We start from the raw sequence: 19,682 nt of genomic DNA on the forward strand, positions 1-19,682 counted from the left end.
TGCTGGAGAACAGGCAGAGACATCTGCCCTCCCCGTGGACCTCAGGAAGGCAGTGTTCACCCTCGACAAGAGCCAGCAAGCAGCTATACTAGACACTGGGAGAAATGAGACACTAAGCATTCAGCAACCATAGACAGCCCCATGACTCACTAATTTTGTATATCACTTTTGAAAGTCCCCCAAGAGCTAAGTAAGTTTTAGTCTGAGCTATTAACTTGCCAGTGTTTTTTAAATTGAGGTGTATATGACACATATTAGTTTCACATGTACAATATGATGATTAGGTATTTGTATATAGTGCAAAATAAACACCATGATGATAAGTCTAGTTAAAATCCCTCACCATAGTTACAGAGTTTTTTTTCTTATAATGAAAACTTTTAAGATTTATTCTCTTGGCAACTTTCAAACATGAAACACAGCATTTTAAACTACAGTTGCCATACTGTTCATTAAGTCCCCATGACTTATGCCAATGGGTCTTAAAAATGTCCCTCCTTTCTTCTCAGTAGTCAAAACATTGGTATAGTTTAAGGTTCAGGGTATAAGAAAACATTTTTAAAGCATTAAAAAAGCCAAATATTTTCAAAAGCACATACTGGTAAATCACACCTATATGAACATTATCTTGAAAAATCATATTTGGATATAAAACTATGGGTTTTCTATGAAAGAAATTCATGTCAACTAAATGGCTGCTGATTCTTAAACTTGTTTCATCGAAAACTGAGATAGTATACAGAAAATTAAGACTGGTAGATTGTAACCATTTATCTTTACATTTTCACCCCAACTATCCTACATTTTAGGTCCTACATGAATAAGACCTTTAAAGGCAACATTTGTTAGTGCCTTGAGGGCAACATTCCTGCTGGGGCAAATCTATAAACACTCCCTTTGCTGAAAACGAGATGCAAATCCCACACTAAGCTTTTTACCTCAATCATGGGGCTAGAACTCTGACATTAGCTAAGCCTAAGCCATGGTTAAAGCTCTCTAGCCATGCTATCAACAGAAGAAATAAATACTTTCATAACTAAGGTAACCCTTAGATTCCAACTGAAAGAGAATTATTCCTGGAAGTTCTCTGTAATCAAAGCCATCACAGGACTGACTACGTTGATAAAAGAGTTGGACCCAACTGCTTTGAAGACAATGTTATGAGACTGTCATCATGGTAATGATGGGGTCCCAGGAATGCTCAGGTTGGAAATGATCCTTTTCTTAAAAATGTCATTAGTCAGTCTTGAATATGTTTAAAAAAAAAAAACTTAGGGAAAATACCAGCAGAAAATTCATCAGAATGTTAAACAGTAATTTCCTCTGAGTGATATAACTTTGGACAATATTTTCTTGTTCTTTATAATACAAAGAATCCCCTTTTATAACAAATATTTTCTAACAGCAACCCCCCCAATCTTTACTATTCTGAAATAAAACTCATAGATACAAAACGTAGCTTAAATTATTTTAAAAACTATGAAGAAAAACAAAAGAAATTTATAATGAAATATGTATTTCAAAGTATAAACTCTTGGGCCAATAATACTAGAAGGTATAATGAAATAATCAGAGGCTTGGACCCATTATAGATCACCATGAAGATCGAAGTCAGATGCAGATCTGTAGAATGTGTTTTATAACAATGCCACTTATGCAAGTGGGAGTGCTATCAGGAATGATAAAACTAAAACTACAGTTTTTCCTCAGTTTACATGGTGGTTGAATTTTTAGATTCCCTCTGCCATAAAATGTGAGTTTATACACAAAATCAAGTTTGCTTTTAGACTCAGATAACAGAGCATAAGTTTTCACCTATGAATGTCCAGGAAGATAGTCAAAAGTCAAGTAAGCTTTACATGGGACATACTAGGACAGCTAGCATCTCTGGCCCCTGTCCACTAAATGCATGTAGAACATCCCCCATCACTGTGACCCTTAAAAATACCTCTATGAATGTTTGTAACCTCTACAAATGCTCCCACTGCTTTTAAGAACCACTGCTTTACACTTTTCTATACTTCATATATTTTCTATAATGACATATGTTACCTTTATAATCATAAAAAAAGTTCCAGCAGAGTTTCAAGCTCAACAAAGAGACAGAAGGTCACAGGTCACTAACACAAACTAATACCTTGAAGGCAATCTGAGGCAGAAGAAATTGGAAGAAAGTAAAAGGTCAAGGGGTTAACTGTACTATCCTTACTAGTTGATAAACCTTCCACATCTTTGGATAAGAAGTTTGAGCAAAGCCCAAACAGATACCTTGAAGGGCAATTTATTCTGTCTTGAAAAAGATTTCTGACTACAGCAGAATTCACTGATGTAATGGGACAGTGGGTCCAAAAATTACAGGGTCTCAAAGGAATACATGTGAGCTTTGGTTACTGAGATTTCCTTGGCAACAGCACGACCTAAAATTAATAGAGTCCTTAAAAGGAAGATGCCAAAAGAAACTTTGTTGATTTATATAGCTTGAGCTAAAAGCAAGGCACAGTATGACCCATATATAGAAAATCATAGCATCTGCAGTATTTTAAGAAACTACAGTTGCAAAGCAAGAGCAAATGTATAGTGAAAGGAAAGATCCTTCCAGGCTAATATGGAGTCAACCACTAGAGAAGATTCTTTAGTGCACACTGGATAGAAGGCAGCTTCCCACACACAGAGCTTGTTGGCTGCCATGTCTCAATCTCCATCTCCTTCCTTGGGACTGCCTATTGTCATTAATTGTACAAATCCAGGACAGCCTGCTTTTCTTCATGTGAATGCTTGCCAACTCCCACAGGCTGGCTACGACAAGACTGTTTATAACAGCCATCACTTATTAAATCTATCTTTATTTTTAATATCCTTATAAGCATTTTTATATAACCAAATTTCTCAGACTTCTCAAAACCCTCTCAATTTGGGGACAAACTACCCCATTCTCGTCATCTTTTTTTTTTTTTTTTTCTTATCTGGCTAAAGATAAAGAGGCTGAGGGAGGAAAATCTATATTTTCTTATCCTTTCACTTGATTAAAAGGAAGAGAGGCTTACTTAAAAAAAAAAAAAACCAAAACACAAGATTGGGGTTGTTATATGGTATACTGTGAAAAATATTACTTTACTACATAAATAACTAATCCTGATAGCTCTGACAGCTCACCTACGGTGTCTTTAAACTTAGTCAAACTGTTGTTCTATCTCAACAGTGCAGTCTTGTCTGGGACATACCTTACCATATTAGGCAATCAAGCCCCAGAGAGAGGAGAAAGCAAAACAGTCCTAGGATTTTACCTAAAAGGAGAATGGCAAGGATACTGCCCAGTGGCGGAGAGCAGACAGAAAATCGCTGGATGCCTTCCAGCAGATTAAGGGGCTTCACAAGATTAAGTAACAAGATTAAAAAATACTGCTTGAGAGAGAGGAAAAGATCCAGCAAATAGCCAGAAGCAAAGCTGTGAAAAAATTAGAGCAAATAGGCAAAGGTGCTATTATTTACTCAAAGAAAAGAGTGTGTGTGTGTGTTGGGGGGTGGAGTGTGGGGGAGATTAAAGATCTATAAAAGTAGGAACTAACTATTGGAAACACTGGCAGAGAAAGATAAATGGGAGGGGTAACTGAAGCATAGAAATGAAAGTCTTCTTGATTGACAGAGAAATCTGCAGGGACTTGATTTGACCAGGTGCTCAAAGAGTTCCCAGCAAAATTGGAAACATTGAATTCTTGTTTCTTCCCTTTCTACTCATTACTCGTTTCTCCTGCTTCAGCAACCCCCTTTAAAACTTATTTCTCAAAATTCATCAGGTACATTTTCAGAACACAGACATATACTGGAGTTAGAGAGGAGCCCGGGCTACTTCTCTGACTCTCCAAAGAATCCATTCTTTATGGATAAATGAATAAATAACTTCAAGATCACATGATTCTAAGGTCAACGAAAGTATTCCAAAAGCCTTACACTCATGCAGACTTCGGAACCTACAGTTTGGAAGACAGCATGAATGAATCTCAATTATCTCTAACTATTTAAATGTATTTCTTCATTTTCACTTTACAACTTTAAGAGGTAGCTACTATGATTATCTCTACTGTACAGATGAGGAAACTGAAGCTTATCAGTTTCAACTTATCCAAAATAGCTAAGTGGCCCAGGGAGTCCATCTAGCTCCTGGGTCTGCACTCTTAACGACTATGCGATACATAATAGATAGAAAGATTCTCCTGAAGGTAGTACAATAGCCATGGACTAGGAACTCAGCTATGTGATCCTGGCAAGTTACTTAATCTCTCTGGGCTTCAGCTTTTATCTTTAAAATGAGAAGTTTAACTAGTTAACTAGAAGTTTAAGTCTCTTTCAGTTCTAAAATTCAGTCTATAATTGCCATTCTAGCCATCACGGAGCTAACTCAGAGTTTAGCATATGACAACCCTCAGAAATAAGGTTTTCAAAGAAGCCTTCTTATTCTTAAGTGGAATGGAAGTGCTAGTTATTCAAAGATGTAATAAAGCTAAGGGAGAATAGGCAAAGCAAAGGGGACCAAAAGCTGAGTCAACTTAAAAGATCACCTGCAAATATGGTTAATCAAGAGAATTCTTCTGATTTAACCAAAAAGAGTCATATCCATATTCTCAGAGCTAAGTGCTAGGATTCATCAGTTTCCTTTGTGGTTCTTCCCCTTTTCACTTTGAATTTTGGAGTGCCCCAGGGCTCTATCTTTGGATTTCTTCTCTGTCTACTTTCATTCTCTTGGTGATCTCATTCAATCTCATGGTTTTAAATACAATCTATACATTTGCTGACATTCAAGTTCGTATGTCCAGTCTGGACCACTCACTTGAACTCCAGACTCCTACTGCTAAGTCTTCTCTTGACATTTCCAGGTGGATGTCAATCAGACATATTAAATTTAACACTCCTAAAACCAAAACTACAGGGGCGCCTGGGTGGCTCAGTCGATAAGCGTCTGCCTTCGGCTCAGGTCATGATCCCAGGGTCCTGGGATCGAGTCCCGCATCGGGCTCCCTGCTCAGTGAGGATCCTGCTTCTCCCTCGCCCTCTGCTGTTCCCCCTGCTTGTGTTCCCTCTCTCACTGTCTCTCTCTCTCTGTCAAATAAATAAATAAAATCTTTAAAAAAAAACAAAAAACAAAAACAAAACTACATGCCTGCTCGCCCCCCACTAAATTCATTCCTTCCACAGTCTTCTATATCTCAGTTAATGAAAACTCCATACTTTCAGTTGCCTTAGTTAAAAGCGTCAGTGTCAACCTTGATCAAGTGCCACCCCCCCCCCCCCCCCCCCGGACTTTTTTTCACCCTATATCTAACCTAGCAGCAAAATTTATTGGTTCCAATTTCAAACTATATCCTGAATCTGAAAACTTCTCAGTATCTTTACTACCCATGATCACTTTGGTCCAAACCACTATCAGTTTTTCCCTGGATAATTATAAGCAGCCTCCTAACTGACGTCCCTGCTTCCACCCAAATCCCGTTAGAGTATATCCTCAAAATAGCAGGCAGAGTAACTCCTTAAAATATAAGTATAATCATGTCACTCTTCTGCTCAAACCTCTACAATGGCTACCTGCTCATTCAGATCAAAAGCCAGAGCCCTTAAGATGACTTACCAGTCCATGCCATTGGGGCCTTTTGCTCATTCGGCTCTATCACACTGGTCTTTTCACCTGTCCTCAAGCACGTCAGGCACATTTCTGCCTCAGAATCTTTGCAGGTGCTGTTCCCCCTGCCTAAACTCTCTACTCCCATATGTCCACATAGCTCCCCATCTTACTTCCTTTAAGTCTAGGCTCAGATGATGCTTTCTCTGCAAGGTCTATCCTAACCACCCTACTTATAATTCTAATGTCAACTTCCTATCCCACTCAGGCATTTCTGATTCCTTCCTATCCCACTCTACATGGGTTTTCCAAAAACACTTATCACCTTTTCACAAACTATTTCCTTCACACATTTATTTTATTTATTGTCCATCTCCTCCACTAGAATATAAATTCCATAAAAGCAGGGCTTTTTATTCATTGTTGCATCTCCAGTATCTAAAAAATTGCCTGATTATAGTAGGTTACTTAAAAGTAGTTGTTCAGTGAATAAATGAGAAGAAGGTTATAAAGGAGAAGGCAGGACAAAATGGGAAATGCGTTTAGTGACTTTAGGTAGTAGAGACATTTCTGGGGCCAAGTGGCTCCCAAGGCAAGTTTTATTTTCTATTAAAGCTTAGTTCAAAACCAAACTTTGCCAGCAATTCTCTGTATGGTTCTCTTTTATGTAATTTGAAAATATTACGTTTAATGGCTTACTTCTTTTGGAGCACTTTACCAACACATCTCTCCACTAGCAGGCCATCATTTATCTAAGACAGATACCTTAATGCCCGTGAATTAGTAATTCCTTAACAATATCTCCTTTACCAATGCATTTTGAGGGGTGATTAGCAATCCAGATCTACTGGTTCCATTCTGTACTGGGAAAATGACATTGCTAAGTTTGAGAGTGAGGTTTCAGTGATTTTGTTCAGACTAAGTGCTACCCGATTTGCCTAAAAGCAACAGGGATGGAGGGAGGGTGGGGATGGGAGGGAAGCATTTTGTATGGAAATTCTTACTTCCTGAAAGACATAAGTACGTACCTATGTCAAGGACAACAGAAGAATGCTGATATTCTACCCACTGACTGAATCTTGATACTCAGAGTAGGCTTTTCAGTTGTCCTTCGAGAAGACATTCCTTGACTTAAGGAACTGAGATGCTACTAGCAAGTCAATTTGAACATAAAATCTGTTGAGTAAAAAACCAAATGGGTAAATAGGGAATGCAGAGGATATAAGCCCTGATTTCAGGTCTGTTTCACTAAAGTCAAATAAAAAGGTTCCCTGATGCGGGCACAGGTTGATCAACTAGCAGAGCTTTCATATCCCTGAATACTTCTTAACTTCTTTGGGCCTCAGTTTTCTTAACTGTAAATTGAAGTCCCTGACCCAAGTTATCTCTAACTTCCCAAAAGTTGGGAGGCAAGTAACTTCATTACACTTAACTGGGTTCTTTAACAATTCCTTTAAAACTAAAGAATCTGTCTTCTGTTCAAATTCTTTAGGGCACTACCAGCAACTTTTCTGTTGACCACTCGTGCCCTCTAGTGATAAACTTAATTATACAACAGAATTGGCTAGGGAAACAGTCTGTTCCAGAGGAGTAAATGGGGCAAACAGCAAAAACGCAGTACATAAAATCAATGTAAAGCAAAAGAGGCAGGACAAAGATGTAGGCAGGCCAAAGATGTAGGTAAAAAAAAGATGGAAAGAAACCAAATGGCCATCACTTTCTGCAGTGTGCCTATGACTGCGCCTTCCAGAACACTGTAAAGAAATTACCTCTAGTAATTACCACTAACTAGTAAAGAAAACAAACATGCTCCTGAATATAAAAGTTTTTTCGGGTATGACTGGAACTTTTCTTTCTCATATTAAGATCTAGATACAGTTTCTTTTTCACTTAGCAAGATAAAAGATATATTAAGACTTCTGGAAAATATCTATTACATACCTAATGTGGATAATTAACAGATGTGCTTTGAATGCACCTGTCAAGGAGGTGCTAAGACAACAAATTATATATTCATTGCCAGTCTCACCTGTTCATGGATTTACCAATGGGAATGGGTTCTGACTAAAATCATGTAGTATGTTGGGCTTAAGCAAAGTCCCCAGCCTTCTAAGTATCATTCCTTGGTGTCACCACCATAGAAATGCACAACTGGTCTTTCTCCTATCACATAATTGAAAACAAACATCAGGGCCTTTCCTGGCAATAAATCATATCTGTATATAAATGCTGATAACATTTTTCTAACACAGGTGCACAAAAAGAAGAAATGGATTTCAGTGATACCAAACAGAGATTTAAGTTAAACAATAGAGAGGTCTTCTTAACCACGCTGTTGTTACTGATATAAGGGCAAGAGGTTAAAGAATCTTCTTTTGAAATCTTTTAAGAGGAGGAAACAAAATCTGTACTTATTTGGAGTCATTTTAATTCTAACCTTAACTGGGACATAAGATAGGAATAATAACCACTGAAGTTTCCTTTCTGCTCTTAAAATGAAATATGACTGTATGCTTCATATATATGAAGTTCAAGAACAGGCAATATTAATCCATAGTGACAGAAATCAGAAGAGTGGTTGTCTCTTGGGACAGGGAACGGGGCATGAGGGAACTTTTCAAGGTGATGGAAAAATTTTGTATTTTGAGTGGTGTTTACACTGGTGTATACAGTTGTCAAAACTCATCAGATAATATACTTAAGATCCGTGCAGTTTGTTGATTGTAAATTTTATCTCAAAAAAATATATATGCCAGAGTCTTGGGAAGAGTTAACTTTAAAAATACCACCACTACTCTTTAAGAACAGGCTCAGAAAGAGAAGGGAACTGTCATGACCTCAATAGCATATATAGTCTTACTGAACCAAAAACCAAGAAAAGAAAACTGCCCTGGCTTCTCAGCAGTATCCATGCTCATTAGCTAACAGTGCCAATTCAACGGAATGCCCCCTCCTCTGGCTGGCCCAATTCTGCCGCCTGATGGAAGGACATGGAGGTGGGGGAGAAAGACTGGTCCTAAGAGATTACTGATTGTCCTGAAGTAGAACTGCAGCTTACATGGCCAGGCATGTTGCTCTGTAGGTCCATATGATGATAACGGCATCATGCCTGCTAGTGTTAGAAGACAGTACTTGGGAGAAAAACAGGTAAGTGTTTTTGGCTTTTTGTTTTCTCTCTTCAGTTAAACTACCTTCTAGAGATAACAGACTGTTCATTCTTCTATTAAGATTCACGTTGGAGTCTGCTTGACACATGGTAGACACTAACAGATGCCTCAAGCAGTTGGATGAGTGAAATGTTTTTCAGTCTGGCAAATGACTTTCTCGTCAAACCTATTGAATCTCTGCTCTTCCTCACCAGAAAAGAATCAGAAAATCTTTTCTGTAATTTTCATTCCATTTCATTCAAGTCCTAAGATGAAATTCTCTGGGACGCACTGCATCAGGAACATCTTAGCTTTCCTTACCTGGTGCCCTATGTTAGGATTTTCCCATGGCAAGTGGTTTGGAAAGGTGGAGACACAGATTTTCACCAACAAAAGACATTCTGTCATGACAAAGCCATCCTTGTTGTCATTCCCTTTACAGATTTAATGGCCTCTATAACTCTCTAGGGATTGTAGTCCATTTCAGTGCTCTGTATCTATTATTCAGATTCTCTCTTTAGATATCTTATAATTCCCCAAAGCAACCTTCCTACATTCACTCTTTGTCTCCAAAAGCCTTTCCCAGCCCACTGAAGAACGGAAGAGTTGCTGTTATTTATGCACGTGCATGAACCTCTTTGTGGTATTTCCACTTGACATGGCTCATCTTTGTGAAGTCACCTAGCTTCAACCAACGGTAGGCAGTTCTCACCTATGTCACCACTAGTCTTCTTTGCATTGCTTTTTGGAAGGCCCTACTGATTGCTTTGGATCTTGACTAAAATACAGGCAGGTCAATGACATAATAGAGTATTTCTATTTCCTCTGCTAAGAACAAGTTAGTTGTTGATTTTCAGTATGGTTATCAAATACACTCTTTTTTTTTTAAGTAGGCACCACGCTGGGTGTGAAGCCCAGTTAAGATTCTCTCTCCCTTGTGGTTCTGCCCTGCCCCTACCTCTTAAAAAAAAAAAAAAAAAGAGTCGGAGGCTTAACCAACGGAGCCACCCAGGCGCCTCTCAAATATATTCTGAAAACCTACTTTCAACTAACTGCAGGATACAAAAAGTCCATCTTTTGTACATAATTTCCAGTAGAGATGTACATGTAGTCTCAATTCATGTAGTCAAAACCAAATTCCTTCCTTCCTGAAAAATAGTACTGATAAGGAAACCACTAACTTTCTGTCATGTTTGAGTGGCTTTCAGGAACCTGGGGTGTCAGGAAAGCTGGGCCCAGGTCATCCACTGCAGAGAAAAGTTGATGCCAGGCCTGAGTTGTGTAAGAGTCAAGGGTTTAACCTTATTTCAAAGTCAAATATGTGACTTTTGGATTGTGTGATGTTTACATTCTTCACATTTATGTTCCTTTCTCTATATAAGTATAGACCCATAAAAGAAATAGTATCACTCTTCACTTTTCTTCCAAAGATTTCAAAGTACTTTCTACAGTCCAATAACGTACTCACAAGAGAGAAAAAGCAGATAGACAGATCCTAGAACTGTGTTAGGGATCAGCAGAAGGCATAGAGAAGTGCAGGAAACTTGCTCAAGAGCATCTGAAGACAACGTACCACCAACTAACACCTGCCACATCTCTCAGAGCAATGTCTATCTCCAAACTCTCCCTCAACTCAAATCTACATAGGGCCTGCTCTTTTCTATTGAAATTGTATGCACACGAGAAAGGCTGAACCAAGAGGGACATACCTCACTGGCTCGCCACTTACCAGTGCTGCTTTTACCTCTTCAGAGACGTCAGTTTCATCTTCCTGAAAAGGAAGAAGAAAAACAAGAGGACCATAGTCACAGACATCCTTGAAAGCAACAAGGTCAGCTCCCATCAATTATGCATCTTGGCATTTCAAACATAGGCAGTGAGAACTGACTGCCAAGTGATGCTCTGTTACTGCCTTTTAACAGCCACCATAGGCAGACGGCTCAGAAACACTGCCTGTCATCAAAAACGTCAAATAAACCATAGCAGGAAAAGGGGTATCTTTAGAAAGGACAGACTTTATTCCACCTCTGTCAACAGTTATTGTCTGTCAATAGTCTATTTGGTCCTATAAAAATGAGATACTTTTATCTTAAAGAATAGTTTCTAATAGATGACTATTACTGTTTCATTCCTTGTCTCACTGAATGGTTCATCCAGTTTGCAGATGAGTCACTGGTAACCAGGGACCTCTTGATTCTTGGTCACTTGATTTTTAAAATGCCAACGACAAAAGTTGAGTGACAGCGGTATAGAACCGGAGGGTGAATTAAAGTACTGAATGTGTGCTTGCACTTAGTAAGCCCTAGTGCACCTGTCTTTATCTTAAAGCCAAAGTTAATCTGTTTTTTTTTTTTTTCTTTTTTCCTCTAAAAGAGTAAAGTTGAGTCAGATGAACTTACATCACTGAGATTTTAGGTTCCTTGAAATTCTTGTAACACTCCTAAAATATTTCGTTAGAATCTCTGCTTATATGTGATAATACCATTGACTAACTACATGACTTTCTGGGAATATTAGGGAGAATTGAGTGCCTACTACATGCCTGGCACTGTTCTAGGTACTGGGCGTCTGGCCAAGGATATACCAAAGGAGTCCCACACTAGGTAGGTCATCTTCTCTTTCCTCAGTAATATTTCTTGATAATCTGCAAGATTCAGCAGACCAGGTGGGACCCTTTCTTTTTTCTGAACTCAGCAGAAAGGACGGCAGCCATGGGTGATGTGATATGTCCCAGCACGGACCAATCCACTTACATCCTTTGTCCAGAAATTGATGCCCGTGCCTCGTCGTCGTTCCTTGGGCCGCCTCCTCTCACGGATGGACAGTCTAGTAGAGGACTGATCATCCACATCTGCTTCTTCACTCTCTGGCCAGAGAGAAAACAAAGTGTGATCTTAGGAAATGGGGGCATGTACACGACGGGGGGACGCCACCTATTCTGAAGCTCTACATACCATTCTTGTCCATTTCCTTTGCAACTGCGGCGTTTGTGGTGGTCTCTGGACTCTCAGAGTCAGGGACTGAAGATCTGCTTGTCCGTAGCAGATGGGAACTGGTGTAGAGAGAGGATCTTGATGCAGAAGGAGACACTGGCGTTGTGGGTTTGTCTGGCTGAACTGGATACCTCAGGCGACGATAGACAGGCTGGAAATAATCCATAGGGTGAGATGTTAGAGGTCAAGTCCAACCAAAGGATAAGGATAGCAGGCTTATTAAAAATGGGCTTTTCCTATACCAAGAGGCTTATTAATAGTTGATGCTCAATAAATAGCTACTGAGCTGAACTAAAGTTAGTTAGTTAATTAGCCAGAAAGGAAACAGCTTCTGGATTCCTATTCTGATAATACCATCAGGTTGACAGCAGCCCAGGAAAATTTTTCCTAAATTGACCAAAGGGCACTAGGTAGCACTAACCTTGTTAATAAAAATTCCTTTGATTTTGGAATGAAAATAAGAAGGGTGATGGCCTTTTAAGATGGAACACTGAAAGGCAAGATTTACATAGAAAAATAAAAAGCTTGGGAATATGAAGAAACAATACAGAGTTATCTGAGAACAGAGGCCAAATCTGAGCAATCAACCAATTTCTGAATATTCTACCAACCTGCCATAACCAGGCTTACTGAAACTTAAAAAAACTTCCCATTTTCCACTTTGAAATTTTTCCCCAAGGAGAAAGAGACTGACAATAAGCCTTAACTTGGGTTTTTGAAGATGCACAGATAAATTCTTAATACATGTAGAGATTGTATACTTTTTTGTTTATAAAGACAGTGGCAATAAAATATAGTAAGCTTTGGAATCAGACAGAACTTGGTTCAAATTCTAGCTTCAGCACTTACTAGCTGTGTGGCCTTCAATAAGTTACTTAACTTCTCTGAGCCTCTGCTTTCTCCTATGTAAAGTAGGGATAACAGCTTCCTCAGAGAGGGTTGTGAGGTTTATACAAGAGAATGTATGGTAGATGCTTGGAACAGTAGCTAGTAGTAAATAATCAATAAACAGTAGCTGATAGAACAAAAGAAACAAAAGAACTTCAGTTAGTTTATGTAACCTAGCCAGAGTTGGAGCAAGGAGATTCCTTTCTCCTCTAACTATGGTGATGGGAAAATTTATCATCCCAATTGAGACACTTCTGAGAGTGAAGATGAATGGTATCAATAATTACACTAAGATAACAGGTGTAATTTGAACTCCTAATTTAAACTAGGAGTTATGTTCACCCTAAATAGAATCCTATGCCTTTGACTACCAACTTCACTTGAGAAAGGAAACATAAGTTAAAAATGTCCACCTCAATAATGACATCTTGTGGCATGTGATTAAGGGATGCTCTGTAAACTCCTAGGTTTGCAGGGGTTTAGAGAACAATATAATCATGGTTGAGAGAGTGCTCTGTGGAGCGCAGCTGCCTATGTCAAGTTCTTGCTTAACCACTTCTCATCTGTGTGAAATGCTGGGCAAGCTACTTAACCTCTTTGTGACCTGATTTCCTTACATTTACAATACAAATAATATCTACCTCAGAGGATTAAACGAATTAATACATACGAAATAGTTGAAATAATGCCTGGTATAAAGTAGACACTCAATAAATCCTCACATTTCTATTTGTATTTTTACTATACTATAACCTCTCTCTTTAGAATAGAAAAACATCTTTAGTTAAAGAATAAATTTAGTTAATGGAACTTATTGTGGTAATCATTTCACAATATATACATATATCAAATCACCATATTGTACAGTCTAAAGTTAATAAAATGTTGTATGTCAATTCAATGTTATATCTCAACATCTCAATAAAACTGGATAAAAAAATAAGCATTAGTTAAATCTGAGCACAAAATGATGACTGAAGGACGGACATCCTCTGAGTTCTTTCAGTCATACAGGTTTGCCAATGACAGACGGACGTTACCAGTGTTTTCTATGAGTTGTCTACTGCAAAGTAGCACCGTGCTTGAGTTATCAGTGAGGAGGGATTCCCCACATTAATGACCTGCTTTTAGCACAGTACATGTCAGTGACTTACTTCTTCATCCAGACTCCCACCCCAGGGTTGACGGCCCTCGCCAGCTTCCTTTGCTTGGACCGCTGAGGGCTCATGCTTCTCCGAGCTTCCTTCAAGCCCTTCAGTGCCTGTGGACTTCTGGCTAGGCTGCTCCTGAGCTTGCCGTTCTGCTCTCGACCGGCTGAAAGTCCTTTCTGCTTCCTGAAGGTCTGTTAGTGTCACGCCCTGGGAAAATGACACAAGGTCAGGAAGTTTCACCCTAACCATGGAATAACTGTTGATAAATAAGCAGGGAGACTGCCTTAAAGATCTAATAGTATCAAATTCCAAATGAAGCTCTCAAAATGTATGAGGCCATTACAAGCAAGATATACTTAAAATAAACACCTCAGTGTGCAAAGAGCCCCAGCCTGAGCCCAGGTATATTTCAAATGTAATACTTTAGCTTTTCCAGTTTGAGTTCCAGAAAATAGGGCAACATTGATGGCTGCCTGTTGTAGATGTACTTCTCTCATACTCTTAGTTCTCAGTACCTTTATTTGAAAGCTCCATACCTCCCAAGAGCAAATGGTTACCAAGAGAAATTCTCTGAATAGTGGATAATAAGAAAAACTTGATTTTACTTATAGAAAGAAAAACCAGGCTCAAAAAGGTGAAAATTCAGAGCCAGGCTAGAACAACAACAAAAACCAACCAACAAAAACGACACCACCTAGGGGCGCCTGGGTGGCTCAGTTGGTTAAGCGACTGCCTTCGGCTCAGGTCATGATCCTGGAGTCCCTGGATCGAGTCCCGCATCGGGCTCCCTGCTCGGCAGGGAGTCTGCTTCTCCCTCTCCCGCTCCCCCCTCTTGTGCTCTCTCTCTCTCTCTCTCTCTCAAATAAAAAAAAAAAAAAAACAAAAAACCAAAAAAACGACACCACCTAAACTAGCTTTATTCTAAGATGATTTCCTAAGTGACTCTAGGAATGTCATACAGAGACAATCCAACAATTGATATTTCCCCCAGGCTCTCAGGAGCAGCAGTACAGAAGAAAAACAAGTAGGAATCATCTGCAAGAAGAAGTGAGAAAGAGAGTTAGGACTAGAGTGAGCTGATTCTAACTCAAGCAGTTATGTGCTCAAGTCCTCATGAGAAGGAAGTTCTAAAGCTAGAGGGAGTTAAGCAAGTACTATAACCTGTTTTTTTTTTTTTTTAACTATTCCTGAATTTATTCACTCATTCTCTTAATAAATTATTAAGTATCTTTAAGCACTGGCACTACAAAGACAAATCAAATGATTCCTGCACTGAAGAACCTTTTAATCTAATGGAAAAGACATAAGAAAACCTTGAGTATGATAGAATGTAAATAATTAAGACAGAAACATATGATCCAGCAAATTCCACTTCTGAGTATTTACCCAAAAGAACTGAAAGCAGGGTCTCAAAGAGATCATTTGTATACCCATGCTCACAGCAGTATTATTCACAATAGACAAAAGGTGTCTATTAGCAGGTAAATGAATAAAAAAAATGCGATCTAACCATATAGTGTAATATCATTCATCCCTAAAAAAGAATGAAGTACGGACGCAGGCTATAATGCAGATGAACCTTGAAGTACCTTATGCTAAGTGAAATAAGCCAGGCACCAAAAGGACAAATAATGTATGATTCTGCTTGTGTGAAGTACTTAGAGTGATCAAATTCATAGAGACAAGAAGTAGAATGGTGGTTGTCAGAAGCTAGAGGAGCGGGGAGAGGGAATTATTGTTGAATATATACAGAGTTTCAGTTTGGAAAGATCAAAAATGTTCTGGAGATGGATGGTGGTAATAGTTACAAAATAATGTGAATGAACTTAATGACACTTAAAAAAATGGTTAAAGTGATAAACTGCATGTTATGTATTTTTTACCACAATAAACCAAACTAAAACAAAAAAAACTATAGGTAAGTCTTGGTCTTTTTTTTTTACAAAGAGAAAGCACAGCCCTTTTCTTCCTTCCTTCCTTCCTTCCTTCCTCCCTCTCTCTCTCTCACTCGCTCTTTCTTTCTTTCTTTCAAGATTTATTTATTTATTTATTTGACAGTGAGAGAGAGAGTACAAACAGGGGGAGTGGCAGGCAGAGGGAGAGGGAGAAGCAGGCTCCCCACGGAGCAGGGAGCCTGATGTGGGGCTCGATCCCAGGACCCCGGGATCATGACCTGAGCCCAAGGCAGACGCTTAACGACTGAGCCACCCAGGCGCCCCATAAATAAAATCTTAAAAAAAAAAAAAGGCCCTTTCTTCAGTCCTCAGCTTTCCTGCCTGACCTCTGTAGAATTTACAACTGTTACCTTCAACTGACTTTTCATTTACTTCTATGCCGCTCCTATTTCCTGGTTTACCTTTCATCTCTCTGGCTGCTCCTTTTCATTGTGCTTCATCAGCTCATCGTCCTCTGCCTCCTTAATGCCAAGTCACAGCTTTCTCTCCCTTCTCCTTGCCAGTACATCCTGACTGAGTTCATGGTCTTGTTACTTCCAGCTTGGACTGCTGTGACAGCTTCCTAACACGTCTTCTTGTTTCCCGCTTTTATAAACATATTTTTGCCGACCACTCCCATCAATTCTCTGCACAGTGATTTTTGCAATATTATACAGATTGGGGTGCCTGGGTGGCTCAGTTGGTTAAGCGTCTCTTTTTTTTTTTTTTTTTAGAGGGAGAGAGAGCAAGAGTGCGACTGAGTCACCCAGGCACTCCATAGCCTCCGACTCTTGATCTCAGCTCAGGCTTGATTTCAGGGTTGTGAGTTCAAGCCCCATGTTGGGCTCTACACTGGGCAGGGAGCCTACTTAATAAAATGAGGTATGCCTGTATACAATTCAGTGGTTTTAGCATATTCACAGAGTTCTGCAACCATCATCACCATCTCATTTCAGAACATTTCATCACCCCAAAAAGAAACTCGATATCCATCAGCAGTCACTCCCATTCCTTCCTCTCTCCCACCCCTGGCAACCACCAATCTATTTTCTTTCTTTCTTTTCGTTTCTCTCTCTCTTTCTTTTTTTTTAGAGAGACAGAGAGAGAGTGAGGTGGGGAGGACCAGTGGGAGAGGGAGAGAATCTTAAGCAGGCTCCATGCCCAGCACAGAGCCTGACGCACGACCCTGAGATCATGACCTGAGCCGAAATCAAGAGTTCGACACAACTGACTGAGCCACCAGGTGCTCCACTAATCTATTTTCTATTTCTCTGGCTTCGCCTATTCTGGGTATTTTCATATAAATGGAATCATGTCTGGTTTCTTTCACTTAACATAATGTTTTCTTAAGTTTCCTGCACATTGTAGCATTAGCATGTATCTCTTTATTGCCAAATAATATTCTATTGTATGGCTATATAATATTTATTTATCCATTCCTTTGTTAATGGATATTTGTTTTCTTTTTCCCCAGTTATGCTAACTGCTTAATTTATTTGGTCTGCTTGATGGCTCAGCCTGTGCCCATGACTCCTACAGCTGCAGAGGATAGCTGAGGCACGCCCAGCCACACAATGCTAAACCTTGCTGCCGCCGGGAGCCCAGGACTCAACTCTACAGCAAGCTTGCCAACTCCACACATAAATATGGTCTATATAGCAAGTAAACTCTGGCCAGAGTTCAGAAATGACACTGAATTTGGGATGTGGGCTATTGTGGATAATGCTGTTATAAACATCTATGTACAAGTTTTTGTGTGGACATATCTTTTCATTTCTCTTGACTATATACCTAAGAGTAGAATTGCTAGGTCATATGGTAACTGTATATATAATATTTTGGGGAACTGCCAAACTCTTCTCCTTTAGGGATTCTTAAGATGTGGCCTCTTAAACACAAATGGAATGATTAGTCTTGTGAAGGAAAGGAGATAAACCTGCTCTGAGCCTGGAGAAATAAAAGTGAGAGTGGGCAGATGTAGCTATAAATTCATCTGATACTATGTAGTATAAGATTTAACACAGGTGAAAACTTTTACAACAGTGGCTGGAGTAAGGAACTGATCTTAACGATTTTTTAATTGTACCTCCAACAGAAAGGAAGATAGACAAAATGACATAAAAAAGAAGGTCACACTCACTTGAGTAGACCTTCGAGTCTGCCGAGCTTGTCTGGAGCGTGCTTTCCGTAAAGACTCTGCTTCCTCATCCCGTACAGGAGTCAGATACGACCTGTAGAGAAAAAAAGTAATACCAGAAGTAAGAGACCTTTGCTGCATGTACTTGAGGAATGACAAGGTACTTCCACACACTGCAGTGATTTCTACACTCTAAGAATGAACTTAGGCAGAATCAAAATGATAGATATGCTATCAGTGAAAATTGCATAATCCAAGACATTACTTATAAATTTATTACTGTTCATACAGAATCATGTCATCTGTAAAATGAGACTTTCATTTCTTCTTTCCACATCCTTAAAATTTTTATTTCTTTCTTTTCTTGCTGTAATGCTCTGGCTAGAACCTCTAGGACATGTTGAAAAGGAGTGATGATAGCAAGTTTTCATGCTTTGTTCCTGCCTTCAGAGACAAAGCATTCAGCATTTTATCACTGTGATGTCTACTGCAAGATTTCTGTAGACGCTGCTTCTCAAGTTCAATCAATTCCTTTCCATTCCAGTAGGAAGTAGGCTAAGAGGATTTTGTTGTTATTGGTTCTGTTTTTTTAATCATTAGTGTGTGTCGAACTTACCACATGCTTTTCTTCCCCATATTATCATTGTCCTTTTTTCTGTTAATATGGTGAATCACATTGAATAATATTTGAATGATAAAATAACACTGGATTCTTAGGATAAGCTCGACTTGGCTATGATGTATCAACTTTTTTTAAAGAAATATTATTTTATTATTATTTTTAAGTAAGCTCTATACCCAACATGAGGTTTGAACTCACAACCCTGAGATCAAGAGTTGCATGCTCTACTGATTGAGCCAGCCAGGCACCCCTGTATAGACTTACTTTTATATAGATTCAGTATTATTTAGTTTAGGATTTCTCCATCCACGTTTATTTGAGAAAATGGCCTATAATTTTCCCTTCTTATAATAACCTGGTCAGGTCTAGAATTAAGATCATACAAGTTGGGAAGTGTTTTCTCTTTGTCTATTTTCTATAAGAATTTGTACAAGATTAAGTTTGTTTCCTTCTTAAATAATTAGTAAAGTGCACCAATGAAGCCATCTGGATTTAAAGTGTTCTTTATGGGAAGGTTTTAAATAAGGGGTTCAATTTCTTTAACTGATTTAAACCTAGTCAGATTTTCTGTTTTGGTAATATTTGTTTTTCAAAGAACTTAATATTCTTATATTTAGTGGCACAAAATTGTTCATAATACTCTTGTATATTTTATTTTATTTATTTTTTTACTCTTGTATATTTTAATTGTCATTTTAGTATCTGTAGCAATGATTCTCAATTTTTTGGCCTCAGGGCCCTTTATGTTTTATATATATACATATTTAAGATTTTATTTATTTGACAGAGAGAGAGCACAAGCAGGGGGGATGGCAGGCAGAGGAAGAAGCAGGCTCCCCACTCAGCAGGGAGCACTATGTGGGGCTCGATCCCAGGACCCTGAGATCATGACCTGAGCTGAAGGCAGATGCTTAACCAACTAAGCCACCCAGGTGCCCCTACATTTTTTTTAAAAAAGATTTTATTTATTTATTTGAGAGAGAGAGAGTGAGCAAGAGCAGGGTGAAGGGCAGAGGGAGAAGCAGACTCCCCACTGAGCAGGGAGCCCAATGTGAGACTTGATCCCAAGACCCTGGGATCATGACCTAAGCCAAAGGCAGACGCTTAACCTACTGAGCCATCCAGGCGCCCCTCTCTTACATTTTTAAAAATTACTGAGGACCCTCAAAGGGCTTTCGTTTATGTATATCTATTAATATT

At 39.0% G+C, this 19,682-nt stretch overlaps 1 protein-coding gene across 5 annotated transcripts in view; it reads right to left on the reverse strand.

The window, feature by feature from the left end:
• The window catches only part of PPP1R12B (protein phosphatase 1 regulatory subunit 12B), a 201,962-nt gene that overhangs the window by 68,914 nt on the left and 113,366 nt on the right, over positions 1–19,682 (reverse strand). For 2 of the 5 annotated variants that reach the window (XM_021682713.1, XM_021682710.1), the window contains 5 exons: positions 17,864–17,954; positions 13,793–13,996; positions 11,712–11,901; positions 11,511–11,623; positions 10,496–10,528 (listed from right to left, as the gene is read on the reverse strand). In XM_021682713.1, coding sequence (XP_021538388.1) covers positions 10,496–10,528; positions 11,511–11,623; positions 11,712–11,901; positions 13,793–13,996; positions 17,864–17,954 — 631 coding nt within the window. Of the gene's footprint in view, positions 1–10,486; positions 10,529–11,510; positions 11,624–11,711; positions 11,902–13,792; positions 13,997–17,863; positions 17,955–19,682 lie in introns of those variants that run through there. The other 3 variants (XM_021682712.1, XM_021682711.1, XM_044915917.1) reach the window with 2 other exon arrangements.

The sequence above is a fragment of the Neomonachus schauinslandi genome, chromosome 6, assembly GCF_002201575.2.
Source record: "Neomonachus schauinslandi chromosome 6, ASM220157v2, whole genome shotgun sequence".
Lineage (NCBI taxonomy): Eukaryota > Metazoa > Chordata > Mammalia > Carnivora > Phocidae > Neomonachus > Neomonachus schauinslandi.